General features: G+C 35.2%; 2 protein-coding genes across 13 annotated transcripts in view; both read left to right on the forward strand.

The window, feature by feature from the left end:
- The window catches only part of ptk2ab (protein tyrosine kinase 2ab), a 119,718-nt gene extending 117,572 nt beyond the window's left edge, over positions 1-2,146 (forward strand). For all 12 annotated transcript variants that reach the window (XM_056475855.1, XM_056475850.1, XM_056475849.1 and 9 more), the window contains 2 exons: positions 1,245-1,325; positions 1,424-2,146. In XM_056475855.1, coding sequence (XP_056331830.1) covers positions 1,245-1,325; positions 1,424-1,636 — 294 coding nt within the window. In that variant the 3' untranslated portion in view covers positions 1,637-2,146. The remainder of the gene's footprint in view (positions 1-1,244; positions 1,326-1,423) is intronic.
- Positions 2,147-5,862: 3,716 nt separating this feature from the next.
- The window catches only part of ldlrad4b (low density lipoprotein receptor class A domain containing 4b), a 103,150-nt gene continuing 89,401 nt past the window's right edge, over positions 5,863-19,611 (forward strand). The window contains exon 1 of the mRNA XM_056475783.1: positions 5,863-5,951. The gene's annotated coding sequence lies outside the window, so the exon portion shown is untranslated. The remainder of the gene's footprint in view (positions 5,952-19,611) is intronic.

Here is a 19,611-nt window from a genome sequence, read left to right on the forward strand (position 1 = left end):
TCGACTTTGAAAGTCTTAAGATCATTTCTGTATGAGAAGGGTCAGAGGTTTAAGAAAATACCAGTCATTGGGTCTCACAGCTCGGCAGGTCTGCCTTGCCTTCGGAAAGCACATGCTCTCATGAGTAATTAAGGCAGGGTCTTCTCATAGGATAAGAAAACTCTGCTATGAATAATAATGAGAAACTGACAAGTCATCACTCCACTAGCAGATTCGCACTACATCACAGATTATGATCCTGCCTCAAAAATTGTTTTAAACCCGAAAATGAAATTAGCCGACAAAAGCTTAAAATTATTCAGTTTTCCCCACAATGGGGTGTATGCCGAAGCATGCTAATAGGACTTTTAATTTGCCAGTAACCTGGGTTAATCGTTTCCGGTGAATTGTATGTCAATGCATAATCGGCACGTTTAAGGGTCTGTTTTCTTAAAAAATCAGCGATCTCCACTGGCTAAGTGATATCCGAAATAAAGTGGGTCTCAGATTGTACAAGAAGCACTTTATTAAATAACATTTTCCTTACCATGTCTTTATAATATGAGTATTTATTTTACCCCAGTATATTCAATGGAGCTTCTGCGCTAGCCTGCCGATTCTGACGGGCATGTGCGAGCAAACGGCATTTTGTCTCGTTTTACGCTTGAGCAAGTAAATGAATGCCAAAGTCTGTTTAACTGATTGTATTTGAATTATATTACAACATCGATGCTGTAAAAGGAACCGTATAAAATGGAAAAAAACTCACAATAACAGGTCACCGGAAGTTTATCAGTATGGGAAACACACTCGGCATATACCCTATTAAAGCTGACAGGTGGTAACGTTGTTTTAACTGATGCTCAACACACACAAATCTGTTCAAATCTCAAAAAAAGTACTCCAGGGGGTGTCTTGAACCTTTAAGTCAATATTTTGAAAAATATAATGCTTAAAAATGATTTATTGAAAACCTATAAGTCTGATAAATCTGAAAAGAAAAATAAACCAAATCTAATGTAGAGCGCAGCTTTTGGGCAAATTTGGGGCTTGTAGCATTAAAGCCCCGTGAGGAGATAGAATTAGTCTGAAAAGACGGAATAACAATAATATGTTTTAATAGGATAACAATTTGTTGGCTTTCTCAAGCCAACATAATTATGTAGTTATAATCAAATACTTTTTAAGATGAACTTACCCAACACTGATAATGACAACCATTTTTGTAGCATTTTTGTGATCTATGTTCTTTCAAAATGTTTCAGGAAGTGGGATTAGCACTGAGAACACTGTTGGCCACAGTGGATGAGACCATACCTTTATTACCAGCTCACACGCACAGAGAGGTAAACAAGTTCACACACTAGCCTCAAAATACCAATAGTCATATACTCAGTTTTGTGCCCACCAGCTTGACTAACTTACTCATGTTCCATCTGCTCAGATCGAAATGGCCCAGAAGCTTCTAAATTCAGATTTGGCTGAGCTGATAAATAAGATGAAGTTGGCCCAGCAGTACGTCATGACAAGCCTACAGCAGGACTACAAGAAACAGATGCTAACAGCTGCGCACGCGCTCGCCGTAGACGCCAAGAACCTGCTGGATGTGATCGACCAAGCCAGGCTGAAGTTGTTGGGCCAGGCACGACCACATTAGCCCCCAAAAGAGGACACGTAGACGCACGTGATGAACACACACACACCAGCACAGACTTGTACACTAATATCGGAGTCTCATGAGCCCCCTTCACTACTCACCCACCCTCACGTTAAGCTACTTGAGCCGGGCTCTGGATTTATTTAACGGATGAGCTGGACCAGACTGGATCTCCATGAGGATGGTGACTGGACGCTGATGGGATGATTCTGAGCTTTAAACCGTCTCTGGAGGGAAAAGAGACACTCTTACACTGTATCTAATATGTCTGTGTTTCATTGACTGAGACTACACTAATCTAGATCCCGCTCCGCTCGGGTTCTGGTTGTGAGATGGTAGAAGACTCTGTTTTGCACAGTAGAACTGGAGAGAGAGGTCTCGGTTTGGAGAGTCTGGGTTTGCATTGCTGACTCTCACACTTCTCCTTAGGACTGAGATAGAGGGAGAGTGTTGTATATTTGGGCCTTGTGCCATCTAGAGGTAAAATAAAGCTATGACTGAATTTAAAAAGTGTGTGTTGGTATCGTCGTGTCATCAGGTTTGAAACAAACATGCACACAGGTTGTCCATAAAAATGTGTTACAGATTTATTTTGTTTTGTTCACAGAGGAAATATATACGCTCATACTTATTTAGGTACGCCTACTAGTCCCAACTTGGGCCCCTTTTTGTTTACTGAACTGCATTAATTATTTGTGGAATAGATTCGGTAAGAGGCTGGAAACATCACCCAGAAGATTTTCATGCATATTGACATCACACAGTTGTGAATCTTCCGTTTCCACACATCCTTAAGTGCTCTATTTCAGTGTTTCAGAAGATTTTTTTAATGATTTTAACTATTAAAAATCCTAAAATCAGACTATTTTTCTCTGGAGAGAATTTAAAGGCATTATTTTTAAATGTGAATCCTTCAGAAATTGGGGATTTCATTTTATTGTTATTATTATTATTATTATTATTATTATTATTATTTATTATCAAAAGTAAAGTTTAAAAAACAGTTTAAGATTTCTCACATATTCTATGTATTATTTATTGTTGTTGATGTTTTTTTTTTGTATAAACCTTTTTATTAAACATTATTTAAGAGTTTTATTTAAGAGTTATTTATTAAGTTTTTGTAAATTTGTTTCTGTTTTGCCATGAAATAGGCAGAGAAGCTGATATGGCAATAAATCTAAAACTCTCGCTTAAAATCCTAAATGACCCCACATGCCATAAAAACAACCCCTAGCAGACTGTTTTTGTTGTTGTTAAATCCAGTTGTTAGTTTTTATGCACAATATGCTTATATTTTTGGTGAATATTTGCTCTAATGCCTAAAGCTCAGTCTAAGTCTGAACAAAAACAGCAAAGGGCATGAATGAAAATGAATTCATATTTTACACAAAACAAAACATGTTTCGCCTCTGTTAGATTGTTGTTAACTTAATGGTGAACGTAGTTTAGCATAGGTTTACTTATTTATTTATTTTAATTGCTGTAAATAAACTATTAAAGATTATTATAGCTTATTTTGAGCATCATGAATTTCGTTTATCATCGTATTGGTTTTTGAACCACCGCTCTATTGGATTGAGATCTGGTGACTGTGAAGGATGAAGACAGTGTGGTTACAAAAGGATGGAGATGGTCAGCAGCAACACTAAGGTGGGCTACAATGTGTAAAAAAGCTCAGTACTGAGAAGCTTAAAAAGTGTAAAAAATATTTCAAACTCTGTTACACCTTCCTAACCACTTCTGAATGCTGCAGCAGAAATTCTTTTGTTCCAATTACAACCTTGAATTGTCCAGTTCTGTTGAGCCTATACACAGTTGAAGTCAAAATTATTAGACCTCCTGTGAATTTTCTTTTTCAAATATTTCCCCAATGATGATTAACCGAGCAGGGAATTTTTCACAGTATTTCCTAATTTTTTTTCTTCTGGAGAGAATCTTATTTGTTTTATTTCAGCTAAAATAAAAGTAGTTTTTGATAAAAAAATAAATAAATAAAAAAAATCTTTTTAAGGCCAATATTTTTTGACCCCTTAAGCAATGTTTTTTTTTTTTTTCAATTGGCTTTAGAAAAAAACATTGTTATACAATGACTTGCCTAAATACTCTAACTTAATTAACCCTACTTAACCTGGTTGAGCCATTAAATGTCACTTCAAGCTGAATACTAGTATCTTGAAAAACATCTAGTCAAATATTATTTACTGGCATCATGGCAAAGATAAAAGAAATCAGTGTGAGTTTTTAAAACTATTTTGTTTAGAAATGTTGAAAAAAATCTCTTTGTTAAAAGAAATTGGGAAACAAAATATCTGAAAAATTATTTAACAGCAGGGCTAATAATTCTGACTTCAACTGGAGCCTCGGTTTGCTGTTTTTAGCTGACAGAAGTGTCCCTGTTGCTCATTCTCTTGTTCATCTGATTCCAGGTTTTACTAGCTGAGTTTTTAAAGATGCTTTGTCAGCAGACCTCAGTGTTGTTTGAGTTAGTGTTGTGTTCTATCATCTCTGTTTTACAGTATATAATGATTTTGCTACAAATGTGTCATGCACCCTTTAGCTACACTTCCATAGGGAAAATAAAAAATATAATAATGAAATTAATAATAATAAAACAAAAACCTAAATTACTTAAATTTAAACAGAAAGCTAATTCCACATATCACAGCCATCTTCACAATGAAAAATAACCGCTTTATTTGTTTTTTTGTGATTTAGGATTTTTTTAGAAAGCGAAGGGCTTTAAAAATACAATAGTAATTCATTCCTTTGTTTGTTTGTTTGTTTTTTTACTAAAACTCGGTAAAACGATATCGGTATATACAGCGTATATTCAGGTAGGGGGCGCTCTAAGAAAACGCTTAAATGTCACTGCTGTGATTCAGGTTTCGAGAAGAGAGAAATTAATAAATGGAAAGACTGGACGTGTAAAAACACAATAGGATAAACAATTTCTATAATTATATAAAAATGTAAGAAATTTAAACTGCAGTGTGCTATATTTTCATTCATTCATTAATTAGTCTCTTTATTCATCTGGCGTTGCCACAGCAGAATGAACCGCCAACTTATCCAGCATATGTTTGACACAGCGGATGCCCTTCCAGCTGCAACTCATCACTGGGAAACAGTTATATTTTATCATTCTTATATCTTCAATCATAAAACCTTATGTATAAAGCATATTTATATCTTGAAACTGGAGCAAATGTTACGAAACAATCGACAAACATTATTTTATCATGTAAAACTCTTATTTTGAATGAAAATATGAAATCGTACTAAGAATTAGAATAAAAATGTGAACTGTTGCCTTAAAATTATGAACTCAAAAATTTGTTAATTATAAATATTCTTTTAAAAATGCACCAATTTAACAAAATTCAACTTAACTGAAGCAACACTATTTTAAAATTCTTATTTTGAAGGAAGTCTTGTTTTGAAAATGACATATCACTGGCATATTAAAGTATTCAAATGAAGTGAAAATACATATTTATACAGAACTGAAATTAAAACGTGAACTGTTGTCTTATAAGCCAATAAGCGAGGTAAGCCACTTAGGGCCCTTGGGTATACGAGGGCCCCGAACAATTGCGAGAAGCCTATTAATCATATAGCTCTTTCATAAATTGTTTATTATATGTTGTAAAATATGTTTGTAACCATTACTATTTTAACGTTATTACTTCTTTTCAAAACTGGAGACCCCATGAATAATGTAACTTTCCTATTCTACTGCACATGCAAATATTAAATCTAACCACAAATATGGCCAATTAACTGTACATAGTTAGTTTGTGAACTTTTTTTTTTTTTACATGTGAATTGATTGTATTTAATTTTACATTGAGAAGATAAAGGTTCCACTTAGTTTATTTACAAAAAAAAAAAAAACGAAAAAAAAAAAAAACCCGAGATTAAATCTAGAGCTAAAAAATATCTACAGAGAAAGAGAGTGTTTTGAGGCCCCCAAAGTCCGCCCTCGGTTTTTTTAAAAATTCACCTAAAAATTCTAATTAACTCACTTAATAAGAAACTGAAGCAACATTCAAACGACCAACATTATTTTAGTATGTGAAACTCTTCTTTTGAAGACTCACATTAAGTCTCTTATTTTGAAATGTCTTCATGTGTCCTCCATGAGCGCGTGCGCTCGTGTCTCCGCCGCCCGCTTCACTCGCCGCTGTGCGCCTGATTATTTTTACGCCGTCGAGTGCGCGGTGAAATCCAGGTCATCCCGGCGGATCAGCAGCGGCGGCGGCGCGACTCTCCGCAGACTCACGGAGACATTTCCTCATTCCTCCGTGCAAAGGTAAGGGGATGATATTCCGCTCTTCTGCGTGTGCTTGTATGAAGATGGCATCAGATGGGTGCGTAATGATGCCAGCTGTGCCAGTGGCCCCGCGGGTAGAGAGAGAGAGAGAGAGAGAGAGCCAGACAGACAGCGGGAGAGAGGGGCTTTAGACTGGGGCACAAAAAGTTGTTGGGACCCTCTGACTTCATATGAATCCAGACGACTATAAGCTAATAATTGAGTCTTTGGGTGAGTTAAGCCTGGTTCTGGTCGAAGAAGTGAATTCTAGAGAGAAGTGGTCGTGCAGTAAAGTTGCCGGTTGCTTTAACGGGACCCGGACTGTAATCTAGTTCTTCATCTAGACACAATCAGGATCATTTTGGGGCCAGACAGCGCGAGAGAGGGCTTCTGTATTCTGCCATAATCAGCTTATTAGCAAGTTCTGCTGTTTATATATGGGAAATGTCATTATAAGAAAGCTACTAGTTTTACTTGACGCAGAGGTGATTAATGTAGTTTCTACTTTGTGTCTACTTTTAGTTATTTTGACCTGATTGTATATCGTTTTTTGCCAGGATTTATTTGGCTATATTGATTAACTGCATTTCTAAGTTCTCTCATTATTACATGGTAATCTCATTATTAACTTTATATGGCTAAATATCTACTAAAGCTAAAATATTACTGTACATATACTTCTAATTTTATTAAAAATTAAAAATGTTGTCTTGGTCAATCTTAAAATGACTAAAGATGCAGGTAGATTAAAATATGAATCATCTAATGCAAATAATTATATATAGAAAAAATATATATATATATATATATATGAAGATGTGCTTTGGTAACTGAAATACTAGTCATATCACTGGGACATTGAAGTATTCAAATTATTAAAACACATTAAAATGTCACAAATAATTAAAATGAGAACCGTTGTCTTTGCTAGCTGAAGTATTAAAATGTAATAAAGTTGTTAGCATATTTAATTATTGAAATTACAAATTCAAAAATAGTTAACTATAAATAATGTGAAATGATTATAATTAATTATGGTCAATTCTAATAAAATGAGAAATTAGTAAGTTATTATTTATGGAAAAATTTTTGTATGATGATGATAATAATTATTATCATATGTACTATTTAATTAAAAGTTTAAATGCAATTATTTAAAATTATTAAAATGCGTCAGCGCCAATAGCCTAGTAGTACTGTGTGCCGACATATAGCACTCACGGCGACCCAAGTTCGATTCCCGGCTCAAGGTCCCTTGCTGATCCTTCCCCTCTTTCTGCTCCCAATACTTTCCTGTCTGAAATCTCTGATGTCCTTTCATAATAAAGGTGATAAATCCCTAAAAAAAATTATTATATAAAAGAAAAAGAATTAAAATGCAGTTATAAAAATGCAGTTATTTTAAATGATTAAAATGCAGTTATTAAAATACAGTTAATTTAAATGATTACTATGTAGTTATTAAAATGCAGTTATTTTAAAATGCAGTAACTTTAAATGATTAAAAAGTAGTTATTAAAATGTAGTTATTTTAAAGTATTAAAATGCAGTTATTAAAATACAGTTATAAAAATGTAGTTATTTTAATTTGTAAAATGCAGTTAATAAAATGCAGTTTTTAAAATGCAGTTACTATAAATCATTAAAATGCAGTTATTTTAAATTATTAAAATACAGTTATTTTAAATTATTAAAATGCAGTTATTTTAAATTATTAAAATAGTTATTTTAAATTATTAAAATGCAGTTATTAAAATGCAGTTATTTTAAATTATTAAAATGCAGTTATTAAAATGCAGTTATTTTAAATTATTAAAATGCAGTTATTAAAATGTAGTTATTTTAATTTGTAAAATGCAGTTAATAAAATGCAGTTTTTAAAATGCAGTTACTATAAATCATTAAAATGCAGTTATTTTAAATTATTAAAATGCTGTTATTTTAAATTATTAAAATGCAGTTATTAAAATGCAGTTATTTTAAATTATTAAAATGCAGTTACTTTAAATGATTAAAATACAGTTATTAAAATGCAGTTACTTTAAATGATTAAAAGGCAGTTATAAAATTGCAGTTATTTTAAATGATTAAAATGTAGTTATTAAAATACAGTAATTTAAATAATTACTATATAGTTATTAAAATGCAGCTATTTTAAGTTAATTTAAAATACAGTTATTAAAATGATTAAAGTGCAGTTATTTTAAATTATTAAAATGCAGTTATTTTAAATGCTGCACATTATTTAGCATCTTAATTTTTTATTCATGATGTTTAGTAATAAAACAAATACATGGATTTCTTGCTCAGTATGTTTTTCTGTCATGTTTAATACTCCATTCATTTAACATGCTAGTCTTGAGACACTTAAACATGATGAGTAATCTTTTTCTTTTTTCTTCTGGTCTCATTTTCTACCCATTTGTTCATCTGATCCTTTGTATATTTATTCACCATGTCACTTTTGAGCTCCGGAAAGATCTTAATGTACTGTATCTAACATGTTGAACAGACTTGTTAGTAATGTCAGCACAGTCCAGAGTTGTTAACATCCCATTATCCAGGCCTTATTAATTGGTTGTTAATATTTGATGCATGTGAGACTGAGAAGGGGCCTGTGTGTGTGTGTCTGCGTGTCTCAGTGTGTGTGTGTGGGTCTGTCTGTGTCTGTCAGCTGACCCTGTCCAGACTTGGACTGAATGTGCTGCCAGTGGCTGTCGTGACTAGTGTTCGGCCCAGTTTTAGTCTCACTCTCTGTGTCCTTTCCTGCGCGCTGCAGGTTCTGGCCCAGTTCAGAGACACAGACGTGATTGTGTCATGCGCTGCCAGAGAGAGTCCCACAGAGCGCTTATTGTTGCTTGAAGGCATCTGATGCTGCTTTCTCTTCTAACTTCTCATCTGTGCCATTCAGACATTCATTCTACACTACTGGTCAAAAGTTTGGTTTCAGTAAGAGTTTTATAAAGTTGAAGTCAAAATTATTTGCCCTTCTGTCAATTTTTTTTTTTCTTTTTTGTATATTTCTTACATTTTTAACAGTTTAACAGTTCATCTGGAGAAAGTCTTATTTGTCTTATGTCGTTATTGTCATTACCATTTTAAGGTCAATATTATTTTGATTGTCTACAGTTCAAACCACTATATACAATGACTTGCCTAATTACCCCAACTTGCCTTGTTAACACACTGTAAAACCCAACAGTCAGCTTTATCAAATGAAAGGAGTGTAATTAACTCAAAATTTACAGAATGTTAATTCTGCTCATCTGAAAAGAGTTTTGAACTCAGTGTTGAAGATAATGAGTTAATTAAATACCTCATTACTCAACTTAAATGGAGTAAGTTCACAGTACTCGTATAGATCAGTTTTTTTTAAACTCAAATGGTTTGTTGCAATCAGTTTCCTCAAACGGGTAAAGTTGCCTTAAGTTATTAGGTTTTACAGTACACAGTTGGTTTGAGTTCTCTTCATTTATTGGGTTTTACTGTGCTCAAATTGCTTTATTTAACCCCTCCCCCCCTCCCATGACAAGCACCTGATAAGAGTTTGTCTTAGAATTTTTTACATATTTAACTTTTTTGTTTTTTAGTCCAGTAAAATGTACAAAATAAAACAGTGAATAAATTGTTAAAGTTAGTGACCCCTTATATTTTAACCATCAGACTTGGTTACATAAATATAAAAAAAAAAATGGCGTTTTACAAAATATAAAATATATAATATCTATAATATATTAGAGCTGTACAATATTGGGAAAAAAACTTACAGTTAAAGTCAGAATTTATTATCCCCTTTTAAATTTTTTTTTCTTTTTTTAAATATTTCCCAAATTATGTTTAAGAGAGCAAGGAAATTTTCACAGTATGTCTGATGATATTTTTTCTTCTGGAGAAAGTCTTATTTGTTTTATTTCAGCTAGAATAAAAGCAGTTTAAAATTTTTTAAAAGCCATTTTAAGATCAAAATTATTAGCCCCTTTAAGCTATTTTTGTTTTCGATTGTCTACAGAACAAACCATCGTTATACAATAACTTGTCTTATTACCCTAACTTGCCTAGTTAACCTAATTAACCGAGTTAAGCCTTTAAATGTCACTATAAGCTGTATAGAAATGTCTTGAAAAATATCTAGTCAAATATTATTTACGGTCATCATGGCAAAGATAAAATAAATCGGTTATTAGAAATGAGTTATTAAAATTTTTATGTTTAGAAATGTGCTGAAAGAAATTATCCCTCTGTTTAAAATTCTAATAATTTTGACTTCAACTGTACGTTGAGATTTTTATTTTCTTAAATGTATATTGCGATATTTCACCAAATAACTTTAATAGCTCTATTTGAAATAATTTGTGCATTTATATTGAATGGGACGATTTTTTAGAGGAGCGCATCTGCAGAAAAAAAGAGACCTATACACTCTTGCATTAACACAGACACACACACTTCGGTCAATTCAATTTACCTATACCGCATGTCTTTGGTTTGTGGGGGAAACTGGAGCACCCGGAGGAAACCCACACGAACACGGGGAGAACATGCAAACGCCACACAGAAATACCAACTGACCCAGCCGAGGCTCGAACCAGCGACCTTCTTGCTGTGAGGCGATCGTGCTACCCACTGCGCTACCCTGACGCCCCGCATAGATAAATACAAAAATGATGTAAATGAAGGAGTCTTAACAGTATTCGGGCACAGAAATAAAATAATGTACAATAAAGTACAATAAACTTGTAAAGTCATGCATTGTATGGATCATTTTGAGGGATGTAAACCATAACAATGGTCCTGACACATTTCCTGTTTTACATTTTAAATTTCATTAGCTTCTGAGAATCCAAAAAGTTTCATATATTGATAAATAATGTTATAATAGCTGTTATAACATCAAGTTATGATTGAATCGCCTCTTGTTACAGTTATGATGTAGTTTTATAACAAGCAAGAAATGTTCATGGGCCAATGACATCACAAATTATTTCGACTCACTTAAACTCACTTAAAATGCTTACACAGTCACAGGCCTTAAAATACTGATAAAATGTTTGTTTGTTTTTTATCCGAAATGACTCCACAATACTTGGTCAACTATAATTCTGTAAACTATAATATATAAATTCTATTCTCGTCCCAAAGGCTGAATTTATTCGATTCAAATTACAGTGCAATTGTGAAATATTATTACAATTTAAAACAACTGTTTTCTTATTTTATGTAGTTTAATTTTACATTTATTTGTGTGATATTCAATGTTGAATTTTCAGCAGCATTACTCCAGTCTTCTGTCATGTGAGCCTCCAGAAATCATTCTAATATGATTTACTCTTTCTTTCTGACCACTTGATACTAGATCATTAGTAGGGTTGTCAAAAGTATCGTGTTTGGTACCAATCGGTAATGAAATTTTAAACGCGTCCAATACCTGCTAACATTTAAGCACCGTTTAATGTGATTGTATAATAATCACTGTTGAATTTTTACCCTGCTTTGTAGTTTTGTGGAAAATGATACATTTGACTTTTATGATTCTGGTATGAGCAGAAAGCTCAATCACATCTAATAACATCAAAATAATATCTTATGCTCATTTATATCTTTTAAACTTCTGTGAAATGAATGGAAATAAAATAAATGTTAACCAAAGCATATTTAGTTTAACTTAAAAAATACTTTTAGAATTCCTGTATGAGACGAAAGCTCAAAATATGTCATTTATTTGAAATAAAAAAATGTAATTAAAATTTTTTACCCTGTGTCCTTGATCAGTAAATGTAAATGCATTTTAATGTTCTGCATGGCACAGTTCTCTCAAAAAATTGAGGTAGACCAACAGTTTTAAATGTTTAAAATAATAATAAATGTTCTTTGAGCAGCAAATCATCATATTGAAATGATTTCTGAAGGATCATGTTATAATGAAGACTGGACTAATGATGCTGACATTTTAAAACTTAATTCCATAAGAGAGCAGTTTTACTAAAAAGAAAAATGTCCAGATTTTACTCTTCTCTTTGTTCCAATAAATGCAGCCCTGGTGAGCAGAATACAGTAGGTTTCTTTTATTTAATCCCAAACTTTTGACAGGTAGTGTATGTCCGGCTTGCCTCATGTTCATTCATGTTTATAATGAATGTGAGCCGTTCCTCTGCGTTACCCCTGAATGACGTTCATGGAGACTGTCCGCTGCTGAAAAACGAGCCCGTGTCCCAGCTGTGATGTCATCCGCTGCGGGCAGACAGTGAGGTGTGTCAGAGTGTCGGCTGATGGATCGGCAGTGGCATCAGGCCAAGTGTAACAGTGAGTCGTGGAGGCGCGTGGAGCCCGGGGACTGAGGAATGATAAATCGCTCCAAAGCGTAAGAGAAGCTTAGCGGGACTTACGGTGCATCAGCACCTGTCTGCCTGCACAAAACACACTCTGTTGCCCACGGAATGCCCAGATAACCAAATAGGGAGGATGAGTGATGATCACAAATGGTGCAAAAAAATAAAATATAAACTTCTATTTAATTATTGTGAACAAAACATTTTATATACATTTTAAATTTTCTTTTGAATGGCTGTCTTTTTTTTTTTTGTTTGTTTGTTTGGATAGAACTATGTGTAGGTATAGTGTGTCCACTGTCATATTGGAGTGATATAAACCCAACAAGCCTCTTTACATTTTTTTTTATTTCTTGGCGTTAAAATAGAACCCAAATCCCAGTGATTTTTGAGGCCCAACGTAACGTAGGAATTGATTGACAGGCGCCATGTTTCTATAATAACGCGTTTACAGAACATTTAAAAAATGCCCACAGAACATTTTAAAAATAAAACAATAAAAATAAACTGGGATTAAAATGTCTGTTCCAGTTTTATAAGTTTAAAATGTTTTTAAAACAGAGCATGTTGGTAATTAAAACAGTAAAATCGCTGTAATTCTTAACCGCTATAATCACCATGGCTTCAGTAAAGCCCATATCTGTGTGTTTGTGTGTGTGTACTGCAAACAACGTTGGCGTGAGACTCATTTCAGAAAGGTTTGAATAAACTCCACCACAAATAGATGGAATAAATTTACTTAGTATTTTTGACTAAGTAGCTGTATTTTAGCTTCATCCGTTTCTGTCTGTATCACTGACTGCTGTTTATCTGTAACGCAGGAGAAGCAGACATGCATGTAGGAATAGTGGGCGGGGAGAAGCAGCTCATTTGGATTTAAAGCCGCAGGCTACAAAAACAGCTACAAAAATTTGGCAGATTCTGGAGGCTATAATAAATAATCTTATGGGTATTTTGAGCTGAAACATTCTGAAGACACTATATCTTGCATCTTGTAAAAGCGGTAAAATAGGTGACCTTTAAATGTTACTATTAATGTTTAAATGTAAATATTAATGTAGTATTCGTTTAAGTATTTTTATTAGGAATTCATTATATTTGGTACCATCAAATGATATTACAACTAAAGAAAAATCATTTTTGGTTTTGAATTGGTGGTGTTTTTCCCATTTAAATATCTGTTGTCTTTTAATGCTCTTTTTTTTTCTTTCTTTTTTTTAGACAACTTTGAAATAAATTTAAATGCATTAAATGTTAGCTAAAACGTGTTTCTTTTTAAAAACTAAAAAGTCAAAATATTGGGGAAAAAACTACTGACGTATTTAAAATGACAACAAAATCACAAAAAAATTAAATATAAACTGAAAACTAAAATAAATAATTTTATAATTTTATATTTATTATAAAAAATTCAATAAAACTTGCATTTTTCAGTTGAATCAAATGAACTTTTCTAGTCATCACAACTTGCATCAATCAAACTGACTAAAAATATTAAGTTACACTTTGTATAACTTAAATTTAGTTGAAACCGGCAACACAAAATTTAAGTTGTCTAACTTTTTGTTATTCAATATTTCATGTAGAATTTTTTGGTATTCACTAACTTTTGCAGAGCTCAGAGCTTTTTGCCAGTACTTACAAAAAAAATGCTTAAAAAGCATTGTTGGCCATAAACAAGAGAAAATAAATACTGGCTTGTCAGAACAAGCCAGAATCTGCAATATTTAATCTGTTGCACGGTGGTTTGAGTACACTTTAATGGTGAAGGCCAGTAAATGGATGACTCTCCCTTTGGAGTGTGAGTGATTGGAGGCTGAGAGCTGGGACAGCAGCCACTCCAGACCGGAACACTCACTGCTTGTGGGAATAAAGCTTCCTGTCTCGCTGAGAGCCGTCTGTCTGACGCGGACTCATCGTACGCCAAGCTTCCTGTCTTGCTGCGAACCACATCATCTGGCCTCTGGCACCGAAACGTCAGGTGGCATAAGGGCTTTGGGTAGGAGCCGCACACACGCTGAACCGGGATCAGCTGTCGTTCCGCAAACCCTGCTGTCTGTCATTATCTGACGCGCTGCAGAACTGGACTCGGATCAGTGTATAAAGGGACGCCCCGGAGGAACTCAAAATTACTTGCGCCCCCTCAGAACATACTTAGACTGGAGAGGAGACGCCTCGGCCAAAAAGAGCAGCATTCACAGCCGGACGCTTATGGATCGGCACATGGAAAAGGTCACGCTACCTATGTGTTCACTGCTTCGAAAGACTGTCTAGACGTTTTGCTTAAATTAGTGTAGTGCACATCTATGTTTTAGTTTGTTTATCTATGCTGTTTTTGGGTTTTATCGCAATCCTGTGAGCGATCCCTGTGGTTGATCTCAGAACTGAGGCATATGGCAGAGAGGGTTTGATAGGGCTGGGGTCCCTGGTTGGCGTCCTATGGTGTGGAGACAGATGGAGGCATGCCGGGGCATGAGGGGAACTGCGGTCCTGGTGGAGCGGAGATAAAGACACTAACTACCGCTCAGCTTGGCCAGAGACTGCAGAGCTAAACTTGTCTTTATTGCCGCAGACAGTATCTACTGTTTGACCCCTAGTGGGAGTTGGGATGTAGTTATTGATCACTGTATACTTCTAAAGCGCTTCAATGGTGATGATGATTTTAAGACAACTTGGAAGTTGGCATTTCCCTGATTGCCACAACAAAAATATCATTGGAAACTCCAATGGATATCCATTGGTATTTGGGGGATTTTGACAGAATATTCCAGCAAAATTGAAGTTTTTGAGATCTTAATTGTTTTATTTATCATGTTGATCTTCACAAATTATAATTTAAAGCCTAAACACACTTGCCAAAGTCTTAACATTGGCTATAAAACATCATGCTTGCATTAGGCATAGGGATAATTCACCCTAAAAGGTTAGGGATAATTCACCCTAAAAGGTTAGGTTATTCGAAATATTGATATTGATTTATTCATTTAAAAATCAACTGCTACTGGCACTTCAAAGTCCAAAAAAAAACCTATAGGGGCTATTTACACCTGATCACTTTGTGTTGTAAATGCCCTCTGAAATGCATTCCCAACTGCAAAAAAAAAAATTGCTCAAACCACTTCGGGAAGTGGTCTAAGACGCATTCAAGACGAAACTGGACAAGTCTGGTTGTTGAAAACTCATCTGTATTGTGCTGCCCAAGCACAACCATGGGTATATACTGAAGTATGTGCTTAAATGGTTTAGCAGATGGAGCCCTCAGGTTACCTGGGGCACTTTCCTTGCATATGTATTAACATTGTGCCTGATTCCTGCAGTACTGTATTGAGAACAATGGGACAGGACAATTATTATCTAACAATACCATCACAAGGAACATAGTCTGAGTCTGAAGGCTGATTTATACTTCTGTGTCAATCCCACAATCGGAGGATATGCTCCGGCGCGGCCTACATGTGGTCGCATAGCCCTTCCCGTGGCTGACGCTGATGCACACCTCCCAAAAAATGAGAGTCCCATGAAGGAGCTCCAGATGGAATCTCCCATGTTGCGTTTACCTTATGATAAAGGTGTTGCATGTCCTCTGGTTCCTCCCTCAAAGTAAGCGAGTTTGAGCCACTTGTACATGAAGGTAGCGCAGCGCTCAGAAAAAAACAAAACACCCACGAAGAAACTCGACACTGGAACATAAAAGCCTACTTCCAGCTAGCGTTTCAGAAGTGTTATTGCAGAGCAACACAAACAGCACGCAGAAATATAAATGCACGGCAACGCGCAAGGCATGCGCCGTGAGCCACAACGATCACTCAACCAGAAGTATAAACTAGCCTTAAGACTGAGTCTGAGTGTGTGTGAGAGAGAGCGAGCAGGCACTGAGCTAAGGTGCATCAGAGCAGAGCTCATTAATATTCATGACAGCTCCAAATATGGTCAAATCCCTCTATTTGTATTTTATATTTATCCGTTTCTGGAGAATTTTTGGACTTGTAAGACACCTAGTATGTAGATATCAGAGAACAATTTAACATTACCCTGGTACTTGGTAACTTTAATGTAAATAATTATTCCTGACTTATCACGGATAAAGTTAAAGAAAAATTATCTTTAAGTCAACTTAGTCTGAAGTTCATATCCGATTAAACATTTCCCATCAGAACTTCTGTGCAAGTCTTCATTTTGTCGAGTGTGTTGTTACAAATCACTGTCTCTAATGATGTTACTGTTATAAGGTCATATGTTTCAAAAATGTCGCCATCCTTATTTATGATTAATCAGGGCTGTTATTTTGTATTGTGTGTTATATAAATATAAAATACGCACACACAGTATGTGCCTACATTTAACCTGTAATGGAGATTGAGATGCGTGTTAGAGACCCATTGTACGTGGGGGTTCGAGGCCTGTAATGTCTCTGTCTCTAATGCTTCAAAGCTGATCTCTGTTCTGATACAGGACACTGCAGCACTGCACCAAGCTCTCTATCTCTCTCTCTCTCTCTCTTTCTCTTGCACATTCATTCTCTCTCTCTTTCTCTCTCTCTCTCTCTCTCTCTCTCTGCTGCTGCAGCTTGACTTTGACATCAGCTCTTCTAGAGGACATTGCAAACACAAACTTTTAGGACTCTAATTATTTACAGCATCTCGAGCTGGCTAAATCACCCTTCACAAGTCCGGAGAAAGGTGAAGCATCATTTCAACCAAGCACAGGCTGACAGAGCTGTTTTCAGGGGCGTTTTGAGGGAATTAGTTAGTTTAAATCAACCTTTGTGTCAATCAATATGTCAAACTAATAAACTGGCCTTTAAAAGTTTGGAGGAAGTAAGATTTCTTTTTAAAAGGGTATTTATTTAAATAAAATACAGACGCAGAAATTTTATTTAATACATTTAATGAAGGCAAATTTTTTCCAGTCCCCAGTCAGTGTCATGTGATACTCCTGAAATCATTCTGATCTGCTGATTTACTTATCAGTGTTGTAAGCAGTTGTGCTGCTTAATATGTTATGTTTAAAGCATGGATATTGACCATTTAAAAGAACAGCTTTTTGTTGTGTTTTTTAAGACATCGGTCAAAGATGAATGGTTTTTAAACATAAAAAGTGCATTTAATTAGATTTTCATCACAGAAAATGATCAAATATAGTGACTTGTTTTATTTTGAGAGTGAAACATCAGTTTATGAAGAATCAAGCAGCAAAATACATAATTTTATTTGCAATCTTTAAACTGCTAATATCTGTCAAAGCACTAGATTTCGTTCATTCACAAGTTTTTGCAAGCTGTGCATTCAGAGATGCTCTTCTGCATACCTTGGTTGTAACGAGTGGTTCTGATTATTTGAGTTACTGTTTCCTTTCTATCAGATCAAACCAGTCTGGCCATTCTCCTCTGACCTCTGACATCAACAAGGCATTTGCGCCCACAGAACTGCCTCTCGCTAGATATTTTCTCTTTTCTAACCATTCTCTGTAAACCCTAGAGATGGTTGCATGTGAAAATCCCAGTAGATCAGCAGTTTCTAAAATACTCTGACCAGCCCGTCTGGCACCAACAACATGCCACGTTCAAAGTCACTTAAATCACCTTTCTTCCCCATTCCGATGCTGTTTGAACTGCAGCAGATCGCCTTGACCATGTCTACATGCCTAAATGCATTGAGCTGCTGCCGTGAGATTGGCTGATTAGAAATTTGTGTTGACGAGCAGTTGGACAGGTGTACCTAATAAAGTGGCCGGTGAGTGTATACATATTTTTTTATCCCTAAAAATGCCTAAAAATATGCAGAGTGACAGTTTCACCCATATTTTGACATTTATTTGTCATTCAATTATTTGAAACTTCGAAAGTTAACCCATTACTTGCATTCAAAGCTCTTTCTATTTAAATAAAATTATTTTGTACGTTTTAATTCGTTGCAGAAACCAAAATGTGATGTCTCCTCCATGACCCTTGTTCAAAAATCTTTTTTTTTTTTTTAAATTGTGTCTTAAGCATACAAACATGGTACAAAGCCGATAACATCAAGACATTCAAAACAATCATGACGTTGCATTACTCAGCGCTCAGTCACGTTTAACAAGTATATCATGAGTTTTGCTTGGTGCAGGAATGGATGGTATGGAGAGCAAGTGTCTGCTTTGCGCTCCAGCTAGACGTGACCTGGCTGACCTCTGCGGTTCGCACCGCTGCAGAATGCAGTCGAGCAGCAAACGTCTTGCTGTCTAGACGCTGTGGGTGGAGTCCCAGAGGGCTGTCCATTGATTGGCTGAGAGAAGAGATCCTGAAACTGATTAGACGCTCACTTCAAAGGCACCTGTTTGTTTGCAGTCTGTCTTTCAGTTTTGCTTATGTATGTGTGCTTATGTGTGTGCTTTCTGAACAGTACAGTTCTTAGAGGACGGATTGATTTAGTCTTTTCCACCCACATGGCTCCAAATTTGATTGATTTTATTTGCCTTATCTTTATGTAGCATCTCATCCCCGCGCTCTAAATAACATATTATGCAGCTTTCAGTGTAAGGCCTGACCTGATCAATAAAGCCATTAATGTTTTTAGATCACTTTAGTGCTTTTGTATTAAAGGGTAATCACTTTTCTTTTTGGGTGCAGAAAGGAAGTCATCTCATTCGCTGTTGCTAGGGCAACCAAAAATCTCCAGCATATTGCATAAAACAGACTTTAATACATCCCACATTTCGCCTTGTTGGCAATGCAGGATTGTTAAGCTAAATAAACTGTTCACTTACAAAAAAAGGTGGATCGAAATACTGTATATAAGAGGTGGGATTTAGCCCCGTCGCTCAAAATACTGCTAAAGGCAAAGAAATGTACAGTGATGACAATACTGTAGAAGAGACAGTGAGAAGAAAGAGGAATGCAGGTATTGGAAATGATAGACTGTCAAAACAACATCCGTCCTGATACTGTGCAGACAGACGTGTTGTCATTAATTCATGCTGTTGTATCTGCTCTGATCTAGACTAGTGTCTGTTCTGAGGTCAGTGTCTGCGTGCGTGGCATACAGTACACAATGCATTTCCTCCTTTACTTGCACTTCTTTTCGCTTTTTCTGTCTGTGTTTAGTAGGGCTGGGCGACATGACCTTTTAAAAGAATTATAATAAAAATATAATTAGCTTAAGCATATCATAATTATATAATTATAGGATATAAAAATGCTAAAGGGGAAAACTTTAATACCTCAAAAACCTTGCTAGCTGTCTTTTAATGATTAAGTTTAACAAGATCTATTTACAGTTACATACAAGTCAGGCAGTAGGTTATGTTCCTCTGTGTCGAGTTCCTTTGTGGGAGTTTTGTTTCTCTTCCGAATACTA

This window comes from Danio aesculapii, chromosome 16 (genome assembly GCF_903798145.1).
Source record: "Danio aesculapii chromosome 16, fDanAes4.1, whole genome shotgun sequence".
Lineage (NCBI taxonomy): Eukaryota > Metazoa > Chordata > Actinopteri > Cypriniformes > Danionidae > Danio > Danio aesculapii.